Source organism: Haliotis rufescens, unplaced genomic scaffold (assembly GCF_023055435.1).
Source record: "Haliotis rufescens isolate VD_foot unplaced genomic scaffold, xgHalRufe1.0.p SCAF_13, whole genome shotgun sequence".
Taxonomy (NCBI): Eukaryota; Metazoa; Mollusca; class Gastropoda; order Lepetellida; family Haliotidae; genus Haliotis; species Haliotis rufescens.
In genome coordinates, this window is record NW_025963813.1 from 39,208,081 (window position 1) to 39,224,744 (window position 16,664).

At 42.0% G+C, this 16,664-nt stretch overlaps 1 protein-coding gene across 1 annotated transcript; it reads left to right on the top strand.

The window, feature by feature from the left end:
• The first annotated feature begins 790 nt into the window (after positions 1-790).
• Positions 791-14,375, top strand: LOC124116518 (sodium- and chloride-dependent glycine transporter 1-like). The gene is made up of 14 exons (XM_048394565.1): positions 791-907; positions 3,738-3,992; positions 4,440-4,571; positions 5,135-5,426; positions 6,343-6,475; positions 6,819-6,953; positions 7,591-7,694; positions 8,644-8,768; positions 9,679-9,791; positions 10,513-10,644; positions 11,298-11,397; positions 11,864-11,964; positions 13,127-13,297; positions 13,426-14,375. Exons 2-14 carry the CDS (start codon positions 3,872-3,874, stop codon positions 13,543-13,545), a joined length of 1,779 nt encoding a protein of 592 aa, XP_048250522.1. The 5' UTR covers positions 791-907; positions 3,738-3,871; the 3' UTR covers positions 13,546-14,375.
• The last annotated feature ends 2,289 nt before the right edge of the window (positions 14,376-16,664 follow it).

Sequence of the window (16,664 nt, forward strand, 5' to 3'; positions counted from 1 at the left end):
ACACATGATTTTATATTTGCAAGAATAGTTTGAACTAACCGTAAGAATGTACCCTTATGATAGCATTTTAGTACTTCATGCCATAACTGAACTCTCCTCACCTAAAAAACATTCAAGACCCGTGAAGATTCCGGGTTAGAATAGGTCTTCAGCAACCCATGATGTGCCGTAAAAAGGCGACTATGCTTGTCGTAAAAGGCGACTAACGGGATCGGGTGGTCAGCCTCGCTTACTTGGTTGATGCATGTCATCCATCCCAATCGCGTGGATCGATGTTTATGATATAAATCATTGTCTGGTCCAGACTCGATTATTTACAGACCGCCGTCATATAGCTGGAATATTGCTGAGTGCGGCGTTAAACAACAAACCACAAACAGTCATAGTTTAATCACCTCGCGTGTGGCACGACTTGACTGCAACACAAAGCTACTCGAAATACCGAGTTTTATCTGACAGTTGTGTCTTTTCAATTACACTTGAAAAGGTTCACCATGACTGTATAGTCCCTCAGTGTATACCTACAATCAACCCACATTCATCGAAATACCTGAACACTGCGAGCATACAGAAGACACCTGCATTGACATGTATTAAATTCAAACAGGAAGTCTCTCTCATGAAATGGAAGCTAAATATATACATATAAAGCATAAGACAAGAAACTGTGATAACTATGGAACCCTAGAAGGGACATGGTTGTCGCATTGTCGCCCTCACAAATACAAGCAAACTGTGTCAAACTTTACCAAAGCGCGTCCATGCGACACTGTCCCTGCTAGGATTGCATACATAACACAGCGTCGAGCTAGACCCATTGACAGACGTACCCTATATGTTGATGGGAGCAGCTTGTTTCAAACGGATGGGGAGACTATGAAGGCTGATGTCTACTGTGTAAAACAAGGTAATTTTGAAACAGCTCGCAGATACTCTCTCTGTGCCACTTTCTGCTCTCCCCTTCCTCCTTTCTCTATCTTACTCACTGTCGCTCTGCATAACATTCTTGCTTGCCATAAGAGGCGACCTACGGGATCGGGTGGTCAGGCTCGCTGACTTGGTTGATGCATGTTATCGATCCCAATTGCGTGGATCGAACTCATGGTGTCAATCACTGGATTGTCTTGTCCAGACTCGATTATTTAGAGACCGCCGTCATATAGCTGGAATATTGCTGAGTGTGGCGTTAAACAACAAACCAACCAACCACTATCGCTCTGTCTGTCTTTGTCTGTCTCTCTCTCTCCCGTTTCTCCTCTCAGCATGCGAGCATACCTGAATGTACAAACATGGTGTGATGTGCCATAAATAACACAATTAAACATATAAACTGTGAATAGTGACACTCTCTTATATTTATGAATCAATAAATATCAATGTTTTTGAGGAACTAACACAAAAACAATCGAGGTATCATAGACGAATAGCCCATTTCTGGTGTCCCCCGCCGTGATATTGCTGGAATATTGCTAAAAGCGGCGTAAAACCATAGTCATTCACTCACTCACTCATAGACGAATAACGACGAAACAAATTTCTGATAATGGATGTAATGTCATCAACGAACATTTTCCCTTGAACCTTTTGAACTTACTCTTATAATTGTTAACTGTTAATGAATATGCATAAACCGTACTGAAGTGATACAAGTTCTGGCTTGAATGATATGCTTTGACACGAAGGGGCACGGGTGGCCCAGTCGTCTAAGTTGCGTCCTTTGGACACGCCAGAAATATATGATTGTGGGTTCGAATCCCGGTTCGCCCCGATTATGTTTCTAGGTTTGTCAGCACTATACCCGTGCTCGTGGGTTTAACCGAAGTGGTAAACGTCTGAGACCTGCATCACATCGGGCTCTCCTCCCACATTAAGCTGACACGCCGTGATATAACTGGAATCCTGTTAAAAGCGGCGTTAAACCCAACTCACTCACTCACTCTATGATTGAAATTATGGGCACCGTAGGGTCGCATCGTCTGGGTACGAAGACAGAATTAACAATGTCCATTGTTGTCCAAACAAACTCCATGAAGCTCATACGGCACATAAAACCATCAACATTCTGTCGTAACATTGTGGTACATTTACCTGTACAACCTGTGTTTACACATTGATTAACGCCTATATTCCTCTGATGTTATCTTGAATTAAGAAATTCTGTTAAAAAATTTAACTTGATTGTTGCGTTTGGCAAGTGTTTGGTATGATCAGTGGTCTAGTGTTACGGAACAACAATCAGAATCCACTCAGGAGGCTGTGTAGTTTCTTTTATAAGTCCTTATAACTATTTGTTGTTTTAGATCAGTTGCATTTTTAATATCTTGATATTAACAGCTGTGTCTAACTTATCCTCTACACAATGTTATTACAAAATATTGACTTCTTGATTCTCTAGGGGCGGTCGGGTAGCCTAGTGGTTAAAGCGTTCGCTCGTCACGCCGAAGACCCGGGTTCGATTCCCGACATGGGTACAATGTGTGAAGCCCATTTCTGGTGTCCCCCGCCGTGACATTGCTGGAATATTGCTAAAAGCGGCGTAAAACCAAACTCACTCACTCACTCACTGATTCTCTGTCACATTACAGACCACATCACTATTTCTCAAAAGTGATTTATTTGTGCTAATGTTCTTATTTCTCTCTTTTTTTTGAAATCACATATGTGCCGTTCTTTATTCATCTTGTGGACATTAATCATCTGCTGTCATCATGTGGCATGCGTCCAGCGTAAGTGCATGTACATGGAAGGTATTGTGGTAACTTGATCCCAGCAAATTCCTACCACTGGAGGACATAGTTGTAAGTCAAAGCACTATGCGTGTATCTGATCTCTTATTGTATGTGTTTAACAAATGCGTTAAAAAAATTCACTGACGCAAGTATATTCTAATCAAATCAATTGGATACTTGAATATGCTTTCTTGTACATATTACATAACATCACTATCACTAAGTATGACCCACGAGCAAACCCCCTCCCCCCTGTTCTCGCTGAATCCTTCACTTCAATCCGGTATATGTTCTAGGTACGTGTGCCTGATTCCACTAGAATCTTCTAACACATGTTCCAGTACATCTCTTGAAGTACTTCTTAACATGTGATGTTACCAGTTGCAAATCATTTGAAACAAATTTACTCTCATAATATCAGAGTAGGATACCCAATATTGCATTTTCGGCCCAGCTATATGGTATTCCCCACGGACGGTGTATTTGTAGAAACAATTATATCTCCTAACGTAACAAACAACACATACATAGTTCATTTACCTTATCTTAAACGTGATGCCTACTTTAAACCTGAATCAATGTCATTGTCAACACCTATGACAATCATTTATCAGTTACGATATTTACATTCACTGGTAAATGTATCTTCGAACGTGAATGGTCATTTCTCTTCTTGTTAAGGTTAATGATACCATCCTATTTTATAGCCACGATATATCCGTTTCAACCCAATGATTGTGTATGTTGAAAACTGTTGGGTATTATATACCAAACATATTCCAAGCTGTTCCAAGTTTTAAAGACGGGGTTATTGTTCTCCAATTTTCTCCATTTTGTGTACAACAGACAACGAACAAACAACATGTTTGATTCTTTATATTCGTATTGCTACGGCACTGTAGCTCAACTGGAAATGTTGTGAGAATTGTCAATTGGTTGGTGATAAAAACTGGAAATTTACTTGAACAACATAGTACTTTTTAAAAAGAATATTCTACTTTGTCTCAGAATCAACAACTCCTGCCAGACTCTTCTTGTGATGCTGATGCTGCAGTGATATTGGCCTTGGAACTTGTTGCCAGGGAACCCTGAATCCAGTGACACCATATTAGTTCTTGGAATTACTGTTGGTGTAAGCAAAGATGGCGACAAAGCGAGAGAACTGGTCCAGCTGGCTGGATTATTTCCTATCCATCATCGGTTGCTTGGTCGGACTGTCCAACATATGGAGATTCCCCTACGTCTGTTTTCAAAGCGGAAGTGGTAAGCATTTTAATTTATAAAACCCAAGGTTTTAATATTATTAATTAATTCTTCATTCAGCACAGAACAGGGCACAGACCCTTTGCACAAAATGTTTAGCATATTTATGACAACAGTCACAATGATAAAATACGTGCTCTCTCTTCTTCACTCTGATACAGATATTTAGCGATATTAATAATCAGCTTTGTGTTGGTTGTAGATAAAAGAACATGAAACTTATTGACATTTGGTAGAAGAAAAATTTGAAGGAATATAGAGATGGCGTAGGTGAATACATGCAGGGCACATACATTCTCAATGTGTCCTGGGCGTTAATAATGGATATATGTTTCAAAGGAATATTCACTCTTTTCGGGAAGGGGGGGTTAAAATCCCAACGTACTCACAAATTGTTTGAATCGGACTTTAAAACCTGATGTGCTGTAACCATGTGCTTCCTCACAGCCGCCTTCCTCATCCCTTACTTCGTGGCCATGTTTGTGTGCGCCATGCCCGCCATCTTGTTGGAAGTGTTATACTGTCAGTATTCCAACCTCGGTCCAGGACGTGTGTGGATTATCTGCCCTTTGTTTCAAGGTAAGACAGGCAATGTCTGGAACGACATGAACGCATGTTTCTGATAAACAGATAAACGTTAATCTGATTAGTTCTGGAAGTCAGATAATGAGATTAACAATGGCAAACTGATGTGACAAGACGCCGCTGATTATGACTCTAGGCTTGTCAGCAGTATTTCTTGTCTAAGACATGCATGAGCTCGGGCTTTCCTCCTACAGTGTGCCGTTATGAAACTGGTATACTGTTCAAAGCGGCGTTTAAAGTAACTCACTCACTCAGTCAAAACAAACACGGCCTGAGCAAGAGTGACTGATGCAATTAGACTCGTACCATATATTCGTTTTGTTTCAGGTGAACAGTTGACTTGCCTTTACATGTATTTCTGATGGGTGCCGATTGGGCAGGACACACTCACCATTCAATACCTAGTATCATCACCAGTTGATAGTGATGCATAAACATATGCTATGATATGTGCATTTGACAGAGGTTTATTATAATTATTGAAAGCCTTCTTTGTCGCTTTTATTTATATATGTGAGTCGTTATCATCGCTAACATTGAATTTCGCTGTGTTCAAGGCATAGGATATGGCATGGTTGTCCTCACCGCTATCGTCAGCGTCTACTACAACGTCATCCTCGCCTGGACCCTCTACTACCTTGTGCAGTCATTTAGTACAGTCCTTCCTTGGAGCACGTGCGGTAACGAGTGGAACACTGACCTGTGTCAAAGCGCGACCAATCAAACACATTCGTCTCTTCTCGCCAATGAATCATCGTATTTGAGTGCTTCATCAGGGCGCGTCAATGTCACAACTCTGTCAACTAATAGCACAATCCAAATGGTCTCGTCTTCTGAAGAATACTGGAGGTTCGTTATTGCACACATTCTGTTAACCATGTATTTAGGCAGGATAAACTGTTACAAACATAAGGTAATCATTCATTGTGCCATGATTTACGTTGTCTATGATTAGTTTTATGTACATGTATGTTCACGATAGGCTTACGTTTGCCTGGCATCCCAGGCCCCAAATGCATGTTCTTTTCATGTCTGTCACAACATAAACATGTTTTGTGACCTGTATAGGCAAATATCATGTATCGACAATGTGTTTTTCATGGTTAATTTAACAAAACATCTACCTCATGTAGATCACATTGGAAGGATTGGTCATTAGCCTCATCAGAGAAATGGGATTATAGTTAATAAATGATTACCGGTTGATGAGGTAAATAGTTACACGTATCCAGGAATGAATAATCTTTCGGGATTTCTTTTACTTGGGGAAAATTTGTTTTCACACATTAGTAAGGACTAATGATTGTTACCCTTTAAAAAATAAAACCAGTCCCCCCCACCCCCATCCCCACCCCCATCCCCATCCGAACCCAAGTGTGGCAACCATGTCCATAGTCATTAGAAATCTCCAGTGATAATACCAGGCGCGGGCGAAAAAAAGACCATATCCTGACACCCGTCACAAAACACATGCAAAGGCCTGTCTCATATCTAATGTCTTCCAAAAATATCTTCTCCACTCTCCTTTCCCCTATTGGCTGGTAATAAAGTAGGTGGGTTTTGTGGTCATTTATTCATATTGAACAGACTTCATCACATCCCTTTATGGAGGTGGAAACGTGGAAACCGGCGCGCACACAATGTAAATACTCTTGACATGTCGTGACACTGGATGGGTGTTATCGTACATGTAGCTGCAATGGCCAGTGAAGTGAATAACACGTTTTATGTAATTGAACGGTATTTGTTTGTATGCACATTTCAGCAATCACGTTCTTCAGATGTCCTCAGGAATCGGTGAAGCCGGAAGCGTCCGGTGGCAGCTACTTCTATGTTTACTGGGAGCCTGGTTGATAGTGTTCCTCAGTCTTATAAAGGGCATCAAGTCCTCGGGCAAGGTATTGTCATTACAAGAAGTGTATACTATGTCTGATGCTGTGGCAGCTATTTCTGTGTTTACTGGGAGCCTTGCTGGCGGTGTTCCTCAGTCTTATAAAGGGCATCAAGTCATCGGGCAAGGTATCGTCATTGCGCGATTACTCGTTCCATGTGTTGTTATGTATTATTATTTAGTTCTGTTGGGAAGTTTGTTATGATCATTTAACTACCTAATAATTACCAATATAACACCAATATATTCAGCACTATCCTTGTAAGACCATTTGCTACCCGTTTCCTTTGTGTAAGATTTATATATATATTTATTTGGCACATTGATGATTAATGTATATGCTATTGCAGGTTGTGTATGTTGCAGCCACAGTTCCGTATTTGATTCTCATAGCTCTGCTTATTCGTGGATTGCTGCTGCCGGGTGCTGTGGAAGGAATCAGATACTATGTTATACCTCAGTGGGAAAAGCTTTTGGATATTAAGGTGTTATTTTCTTTTTGAGTAAATATTATGCTTCTTGTGTTTGGTGAGGTGAGGTGAAATGGGGTTTAACGTCGCGTCCAAGATAATTGCACTTATATAGCGACGGGCATGTACGTGTGTGTGTTTGTGTGGCTGCTTGTACAAGTCCGGACTGATGCCGATTTATAGTGCTAGCTCACTGAGATACCATGCCGCAGTTTAACATGAATACCCCACTCAGTATACGGAGACACAGTATACTGACTCCGAGCCGACCAGTCCTTGTTTTAGCCCCTAATGCCGAGCGCCAGACAGGGTAACAACAAGTACCATCTTTTAACGTCTTTTGGTATGACGCGGCTGGGGATCGAACCCCGGACCTTCCACTCTCCGGGCGGTCGCTCTACCATTAGACCACGGAGGCGGTCCTTCTTGAGTTTGAATTCCATTTGATGAATTACATGTATGTGGTGAAGTAAAAGTGCACATGAGTGGCCACCCAAGACGTTCCCTTGACTGAAATAATACAAATATCAAGCAAAAGGTTTCTTTGGTAAATTGCTTTGCAAATAAGTGCTAATCATCAGTAGGATGTTTGCCATGGTACACAAGGTGGCGTATTGAGAACTACAGAGGTGTTATTAACATTGCGTTTAAGGTATGGCGTAATGCCGCTGCCCAGGTGTTCTTCTCTGTGGGTATTGGATGGGGAGGAATATCTATCCTGGCTAGCTACAACAGATTCCACAATAACTGCTACAGGTATGGACATTATTATGTTTTAGGGGCGGTCGGGTAGTCTAGTGGTTAAAGCGTTCGCTCGTCACGCCGGAGACCCGGGTTCGATTCCCGACATGGGTACAATGTGTGAAGCCCATTTCTGGTGTCCCCCGCAGTGACTTTGTTGTAATATTGCTAAAAGCGGCGTAGAACCAAACTCACTCACTCGCTATTATGTTTCATAAGTGCTCATTTTGTTTCATCTACATTGACGTCTGTATTGCAGCATATCAGTCACATTGACCATCTACACTTTTCGTGAACACTTGATGATGACGATATGCAACTTGTGTATTGTGTCATCTTGGAGTTTCGTATTTTAAACCATCCAAACCCAAAACCATGCTGTTGTTTCCTAGCTTGGATATACAGCTTTTTTCTTTATCTTGTTCTCCAAAATTCTTCAGCTTGCAAGAGAATATGTCCTTTATATCTCAGTCACAAGTTTCAAACTCAATTATATCACAGCAAATTGTTGGAGCGGAAAGAGGCTTGATATAGATCGTATTCATTCTTTTGTGGAAGTTTGCACCCGTGAAGATTCCGGGTTAGAATAGATGTTCAGCAACCCATACTTGCCGTAAAAAGGCGACTATGCTTGTCGTTAAAGGCGACTAACGGGATCGGGTGGTCAGGCTCGCTGACTTGGTTGATGCATGTCATCGATCCCAATAGCATGGATCGATGCTTATGATATCAATCACTGGATTGTCTGGTCCAGACTCGATTATTTACCGCCGTCATATAGCTGGAATATTGCTGAGTACGGCGTTATACAACCAACCAACCAAAATAACAAATTTATATGATACCTTAATTACCTTAATTATCCTTAAGACATCGATGGTTGATGATATAATATCACTACGCGCTGCACAAACAAGGTACATCTTGGTCCATCTTTCTACGTGGGTTTCATTTTTCCTTGTAGAGACGCTCTAGTGATCCCAGTGGTGAATTGCCTCACCAGCTTGTTTGCAGGATTCATCATCTTCGTGTTCCTGGGCTACATGGCCAACCAATCCAACCTGCCTATCTCCGCTGTTGTCAAAGAAGGTGCGTGTGATCCATAAAATAAAGAAGCAACAATACGACAAAAAAAGGTCATGGTTCATCTCATGATACTATTTTTTAGAAGCGTTTAAATAAGTCATAGCCTGCACGCTACGTTGCAACATAAAATATTGTATTTTCATTGCATTGGTCACCCACACCAAAGACCTAAATATAAAACGTCAACGCCAGATAATAACCAGTCTCGACTGTAAGCCATTTCGCAAGTGTACAGCCAAGAATAGTCAGACGCACTTCACTCGTAGCAACTGTCGCATAAACAAGCATGAAGAATTGTAAAGGTTAAAAAGGCATTAACGTGAACAGACCACCACCTATTTCACTCCATCTCCACGTTGCACATTTGGGTGATCCATGTTCATAGTAAGTTGTCAACACTGTTTTCCCTTTTGCGCCCAAAGATATCTGTTACGGCAGATAGTCGAGACCAGAAATGGGCTTCACACATTGTACCCATGTCGGGATTCGAACCCGGGTCTTCGGCGGGACGAGCGAACGCTTTAACCACTAGACTACCCGACCGCCCCCAAATGCAACACGGACCCGTGAAGATTCCGGGGTACAATAGGTCTTCAGCAACCCATGCTTATCGTAAAAGGTGACTATGCTTGTCGTAAACGGCGACTAACGGGATCGGGTGGTGGGACTCGCTGACTTGGTTGATGCATGTCATCAATTTCAATTGCGTGGATCGATGCTCATGATATCAATCACTGGATTGTCTGGTCCAGACTCGATTATTTACAGACCGCCGTTATATAGCTGGAATATTGCTGAGTGCGACGTTAAACAACAAACCAGCAAACCAACCAAATGCAACACAAACTTTCGTCATTAAAACATGACTGACTGTTCAACTGCAATCAGATGGTGGATGTGTTATTCACCACAGGTCCTGGTCTGGCATTTATGGTCTACCCCGATGCTGTGGCGACAATGCCGGTGTCTCAGCTGTGGTCAGTTCTGTTTTTCCTGATGCTGTTCCTCGTCGGTATGGACAGTCAGGTAGATTCTTAGACACTCCATTGATTTCCAGAAACTTCCCGTTAAACGGAAAAAGAACTTAACTCAGGAACACGGCGGGGGACATCAAGATTTGGCTTTACACATTGTATTCAATCAGCGAGCTGAGTCTGTGCCTTAGCATGACAACTGGTCGGTTAACTCCATTGATGATGGAGGTCTACAAACAATTAACTACAAGACATACATAGATGAGTGTTAAAGGGCCATGAAAATGGATCGAACCTGAGCGTTTTATGATTCAAGATTCTTTAACATAGTTTTAACATGTGATGAATTGTGAGTGAGTCGCATCAGCACCATGTCAGCCATTCACATAAAACATATTCACGTTACAATAACAGTTGCCTTTATATTTGAAAGAATGTTGGTGACATGAAAACCTTGAGTGAGTGAGTGAGTATGGTTTTACGCCGCTTTTAGCAATATTCGAGCAATATCACGGCGGGGGACACCAGAAATGGGCTTCACACATTGCTCCCATGTCGGGAATCGAACCCGGGTCACTGGCGTGTCGAGCGAACACTTTAACCACTAGGCTACCCCACCGCCCCGAAAACCTTGAGCATGAGACGTGATTAGAGTACTCGATCCTTTAACTTTAACTATAGTAACGACAATGAGATCACCTGAACGTGCATGACCCTGCTTAACATTTCAACAAGTTTATATATTAAGGTTATTAACTCTTTTCATGCTTCAGTTCGTTCACGTTCAGACGATAGTCTGTGCCATCACAGACGCCTTCCCAAGATCTCTCGGTCATCGAAAGTTACCAATAACAGCTATCGTATGCGGTGTAGGCTTTCTCCTAGGATTTTCCTGTGTCACTCAGGTGAGCTATGTCCAACCCTACACGAATATCCCTTCACTCGGGTGAGCTATGCCCAACCCTACACGAAGTTCCCTTCACTCAGGTGAGCTATGTCCAACCCTACACGAACATCCCTTCACTCAGGTGAGTTATGTCCAACCCTACATGGACATCCCTATATGCAGTTGAGATATTTCCACAACTACACGAACATCCCTTCACTCAGGTGAGCTATGTCCAACCATACACGAACATCCCTTCACTCAGGTGAGCTATATCCAACCCTACACGAACACCCCTTCACTCAGGTGAGCTATGTCAAACCCTACATGGACATCCCTTCACTCAGGTGAGCTATGTCCAACCCTACACGAACATCCCTTCACTCAGGTGAGCTATGTCCAACCCTACACAAACATCAGGTCACTCAGGTGAGCTATATTCACACCTACATGAAAATCCCTTCACACAGGTGAGCTATGTTCATCCTTCAAGAGAATTTTTAATTCAGTTGAGCAATGTCACAGACACAGACAGCCCTTCATTCGGGGGAAACATTTTCACATGTTACATCCCAAATCGCGGGAAAGTATTCGTTGATGTTATTCTTACGTGTCCGTAATAAAAATGTGGACAATACCAACCATATACAACGTTAACAATGTTCCGTCCAGGGAGGTATCTACGTGTTGACACTGATGGACTGGTACATCGGGAGTATCTCAGTCATGGTGCTGGCGATGTCGGAAATGTTGGTTCTAGCGTGGATATATGGTAAGACAGCTTTCTACATGAAGCCAGTTGCGTGTTTTGTGTAGTTCTATGTAAACCAAGACTCCCAGTCTTGTTATATCAAAAATGTTAGTTTCCCTTATATATACCGCTATACAGTAAACTACGGTTATAACAAACTCAAGGGACTACTAATTTTAGTTCGTTATAACCGTAATTCGTTATGAGCAAATATACAGCATAACTACAGCATATAGTCGGGACTAAAAAGTTAGTTCGTTATATCCGTTAGTTCGTTATAAGCGTGTTCGTTATAACCGTAGTTTACTGTATATACTTTCATTGTATTATTGCCCGCAGATCTGTTCACATGGATTCTCTGACATACAAAAGAATGCAAATTTTGATGGCTAGGAAATGAACCAAAGCATGATGTTGGCATAACCTCGCACGCTTACACGTAACTTGATCAGAATATGTTCTTAAACGTTGTTATCTTCTGACACAGGTGTAAATCGCCTGTATGATGATCTGACGATGATGATTGGCTATCGAGTGTCTCCTGTATGGAAGCCCATGTGGCTCGTCCTCACTCCCCTGTTAGTCTTTGTGAGTTGCCATTTATTTTAATTGTTACAAATGGAGTGAGTGAGTGAGTGTGGTTTTACGCCGCTTTTAGCAATATTCCAGCAATATCACGGCGGGGGACACTAGAAATGGGCTTCACACATTGCACCCATGTCGGGAATCGAACCCGGGTCTTCGGCGTGACGAGCGAACGCTTTAACCACAAGGCAACCCGACCGCCCCATAACAAATTTAGAAGTATATAACTGAGTGAGTGGGTGAGTGAGCTTAGAACAACGTCTCTGTGAGCAGTTTTTCAGTATCGCAGCCTGTTAGCATCTGAGGTGGAAAGCCCGACCTGATCCAGGACTTAGGCTTAGAACCAATGGGCACAGGATGGTTCTGGCAAACCAAGAAACATTATCTTGGTGAAGTGAGTGAGTGAGTGAGTTGGGTTTAACGCCGCTTTTAACAGTTTTCCAGTTATATCACGGCGTGTCAGCTTAATGTGGGAGGAAAGCCCGAAGTGATGCAAGTCTCAGACGTTTACCACTTCGGTGAAACCCACGAGCACGGTATGGTGCTGACAAACCAAGAAACATAATCGGGGCGAACCGGGATTCGAACCTACAATCATATGTTTCTGGCGTGCCCAAGGGACGCAACTCTGCACAGCGAATCGCTGCGCCTTAGACGACTGGGCCACCCGTGCCCCCCCTCTTGGTGAAGAGTACATGACGTAATACAAAACCCTCCTTCTCGTGATGCAATTCTGACATTCCAGTAATATCACATATCAAATTCAAATCCAAATTACGCATTTATATAGCGCTACCTATCCAGACATACTGCCTGCTCAAGAGCGCTCAGTCGTATGCTCTTGTGAAGAGGATGGTCTTGAGTTTTGACATCTTCAGACCCTCTGACATCAATGGGCAGTGCATTCCATAGAGTTGCACCTGCTTTTTGGAAGATTCTGTCGCCATATGTTGTTCTGCTGGTTGGTGGAACAGCAAGCTGTAGTTTGTTTGCAGATCTCAGTGTTCGGCCAGGTTGGTAAAGGGCAGTGAGTTCCTGGAGGTGTACTGGGGATAGCCCATGGATCGATTTGTAGACAAACATGATCAGCTTGAACACGATCCTGAGTCTCACAGGTAGCCAGTGCATGTCGTACATTTTTTTAAATTTGAATTTTCCATGACAGGCATTGCTGATAGCAGGACTCATAAACTTTTCGCCAGTCACACTTGGTGGGACAGGCTATCCGGCATGGGCTCAAAGTATTGGATGGATCATCGCCACGTGCCCCGTTCTTCCGATTCCATTCGGAATGGCGTTTGCCATTTGGAAGGAACAAGGTACCACTTTCAAAGAGGTAAGGAGAATTATTGTTCTGTAGCTCATGTGAGTAAATCCTGATTTTAGTTGAATCGAAAGGGGTCTATTTTAAGGTTAAAATGAAGACGATACAAAGCTTTGATATCTTTGATAATTACTCTTCAGAGGCTGATCAATACTACAAAACCTAGGAAGGAATGGCGACCAGCACTTGATGAAACACTTACCAACTACGAGATGAAGGAGACAACAGCAGATGTATTACTTGACAAAAGTTGCACATAGAGCTACTATCGTCAGTAATATTGCCAGATGGATGTTTATCATTTGCACAGATATAAAACGTCAATGACAGATACTAATCAGTCTCGATCATTGGATGAAACTATGTATATAAACACATTAGGTGTAGGAAATCGCGTTATTTAGGGACCAAGGGCAGGGAATTGTATTCGGCCAGGGACATCCGTTGGTTAATTGAAAAAAGAATTTGAATCATCCTATAAATTTGATATAAGTACGTAATGTGTGTGTATGTTGTAGTCACTTGTCGCTATAATTACGGGGACGGTCAGGTAGCCTAGTGGTTAAAGCGTTCGCTCGTCACGCCGAGGACCCGGGGTCGATTCCCGACATGGGTACAATGTGTGAAGCCCATTTCCGGTGTCCCCCGCCGTGATATTGCTGGAATATTGCTAAAAGCGGCGTAAAACCATACCCACTCACTCACTCACTATAATTACGCGTTGGCCGTAATTAGTTCTCCACGGTCGTTTGGGCTTTTGGTGCCCGAGCCGCGTGTTTATCACTTTGTATGCCGCGCGTCATGATTTATGGTCTGCGAATCATAATATTGTTGGCCAATGGCCGTCAGCCATAGTGGTATATAAGGACCTGGTACTGCAGCATTCAGTGTCGTATCACCTCGAGTTCCCAAACACTGAAACTTTTGTCTATTATTACGAGGCTATTTCACAAACTCTTGACAAACAAGATGTCCCCCTCTTATTTAAGTTTCAGAATGTGTTAATGTGTAGTTGGGTTGGGGAGAGATTAAGATGTAGGTAAAGTAGTATATATGTAGGTTTATCATTGATATAGTGTGTGTGTGTGTGTGTGTGGGGGGGGGGGGGGGGGGGGGGGGGCGGGGGTACTTATGGGAGAAGGGCCGTGGAGTAGCCTGGTAGTTAAAGCTTTTGACTCGTCACGACGAAAGACCCGGGTTCGATTCCCCATATTGGTACAATGTGTGAAGCCAATATTCCGGTGTCCCCAACCGTGATAATGCTAGATTATTTCTAAACGCGCCGTAAAACCATACTCGCTCACTCACAAACGTACGTGGGGAAAACTTGAGAATGGGTAGATTTAGAGGTAGGTTTATTTAGTTAATAGATATTTGAGAAAAGATGCTTTCTTCGGCATGATTGTTGAGTCGGTTCATTTAATATTGTGTAAACTGTTTTTCGTTGGTTATTCATTGAATTCATTATATTCTCCACAAGACTTTGTGTCATCATTTACCCGAAGTCTGATGCATGAACCCAAACCCCGGAGTCTCACGGGAGTGTTCAAGCTTGATGAATCCCGCCTGAAACCACAAAATACCATCAATTGTTATACCTCCATTAAGAAACTTGCAATTTCATTGGTTCATCCGTACCACGTGACGAAACAAAACATTTCAATGTAGATCCCCGAATCACGTGACTGACTCTAACCTTGATTATCGTTCCATGAATAATATCGACTTGTCACAATTGAATATTGAAAACAAGATTGTTAATGGTTCGCAGCTAGATCACGTTAAGGAAATCTAGGACGATTTAAAGGCTTCATTACCTTTTAAGTGTATTTCGGTGTAACGAAACGAATGAAAACTCTTGACGAGGTCAATTTGACAAAACAAGCACCCTTTTAACCAGACGCCATCTTGTTTTCTAGCAGACGAGTCAATATCTATCACGTGACAGGATGAGTCAATGCTCGAGGTCAGTGTCAGTAACATGATATTTGGGTCAACATCCAAACGTATTGCTTCGTCACGTGGTACGGATTAAGATTCTTAATAGAGGTATAACAAAAACCGTTCAGCAACATAAGCCTTTCAGTTGCCATAAAGCTACCATGTTAATATGCAGTGTTGAGAAAACTTACTACTGCACTTGATTAAGTACTCCATTAATAATGCTTTTACCACTATTTTGCCCTTTACGCCAAATGGAATCTGTATTATGAGTTTAATCTACCTTGGCCTTGTGAGTGCGGAAAAGATGATCTTGTTCATGTAGATAAAACAAACAATTCCATTTTGTTGGTCATGACAAATCCATGCCTCCGTATGCCTAGTGACAACAATTCAACTCAATCTATATCGAGGAGCCAAAGGGAACACAACACAAGAACCTTTGACGGTAAATTAAATTTTGTCTGAAAATGTTTCGAACACACGTTATGGTTGAAACAAAGTCGACATCTCCTGTCGGACTCTTGATTGTGAGAGGTTTCTGGTCCGAGAATGAGGCTTAACTCCCTGGAGCACCTGTTGTAGTCCATTCCTAGCTGTGCTGCGCAAACGTAAAAAATAATAATAGTACTTTCAATTGCTGAGTTACCTTGGTTCCATGTCAAGTTCCACAGCAGGAGTAAAGTGCTTAAGAAAATGATTTTCAATGATGTTATCACTTAGTTATTCAAAGATGTCGTAATAAATCAGACGTCATTGAACAAGAAAGAAGTTTATCTTTGTCTGTGTAGGTACGCTTTGGCCATTTTCTTAGATTAAATGTTTATTAGATATCTCCATTTAGTCATATTACAATGATCGTATCGTGAAACTAGTTTCCATTGGACTTTTACTACACACGGGCAAATGACAAGAATCAAGTAGGGCTTTGGGCAAACAATAACAAGCATATATCAATGAAAAGAATTTTCTCGTTGCAGGAATAGATCACATGGACGTACCATTTCCGAGCTCTTTTCCTGCAATTGGATATAAGACGCTCAGCAATGGAAGGGTTCGGATCATTATTTTTTACAAAATGTTCGGCGTATAAATCATCAAGGGTTAAGTTTGAAGATGTTATTTGACATATGTTTTCAAAGTGGGTGAAAATATGTTTGGGAGTTTTTAGATTAATCAAACAAATTAAGGACCAAGCAGGTGGCCATGTATTACCGTATTTGAGATGTTTATTTAATGTTGTTAATGTCTGCAGCAATGGAGGAAGCCAAAGTGTTGTTTAATAGCTCAAATGAATAATCATTTATTATTATTATGTACAGATTAAAATTAAAAATGCATCAAAGAGGGTTTGAGTGATCCTGGCACAGGCTGGTTAGGCTCATCATCAGCTCAGGGCCCTTGCCCCCTCTACACGCAGCCCAGACAGCGAATGGGA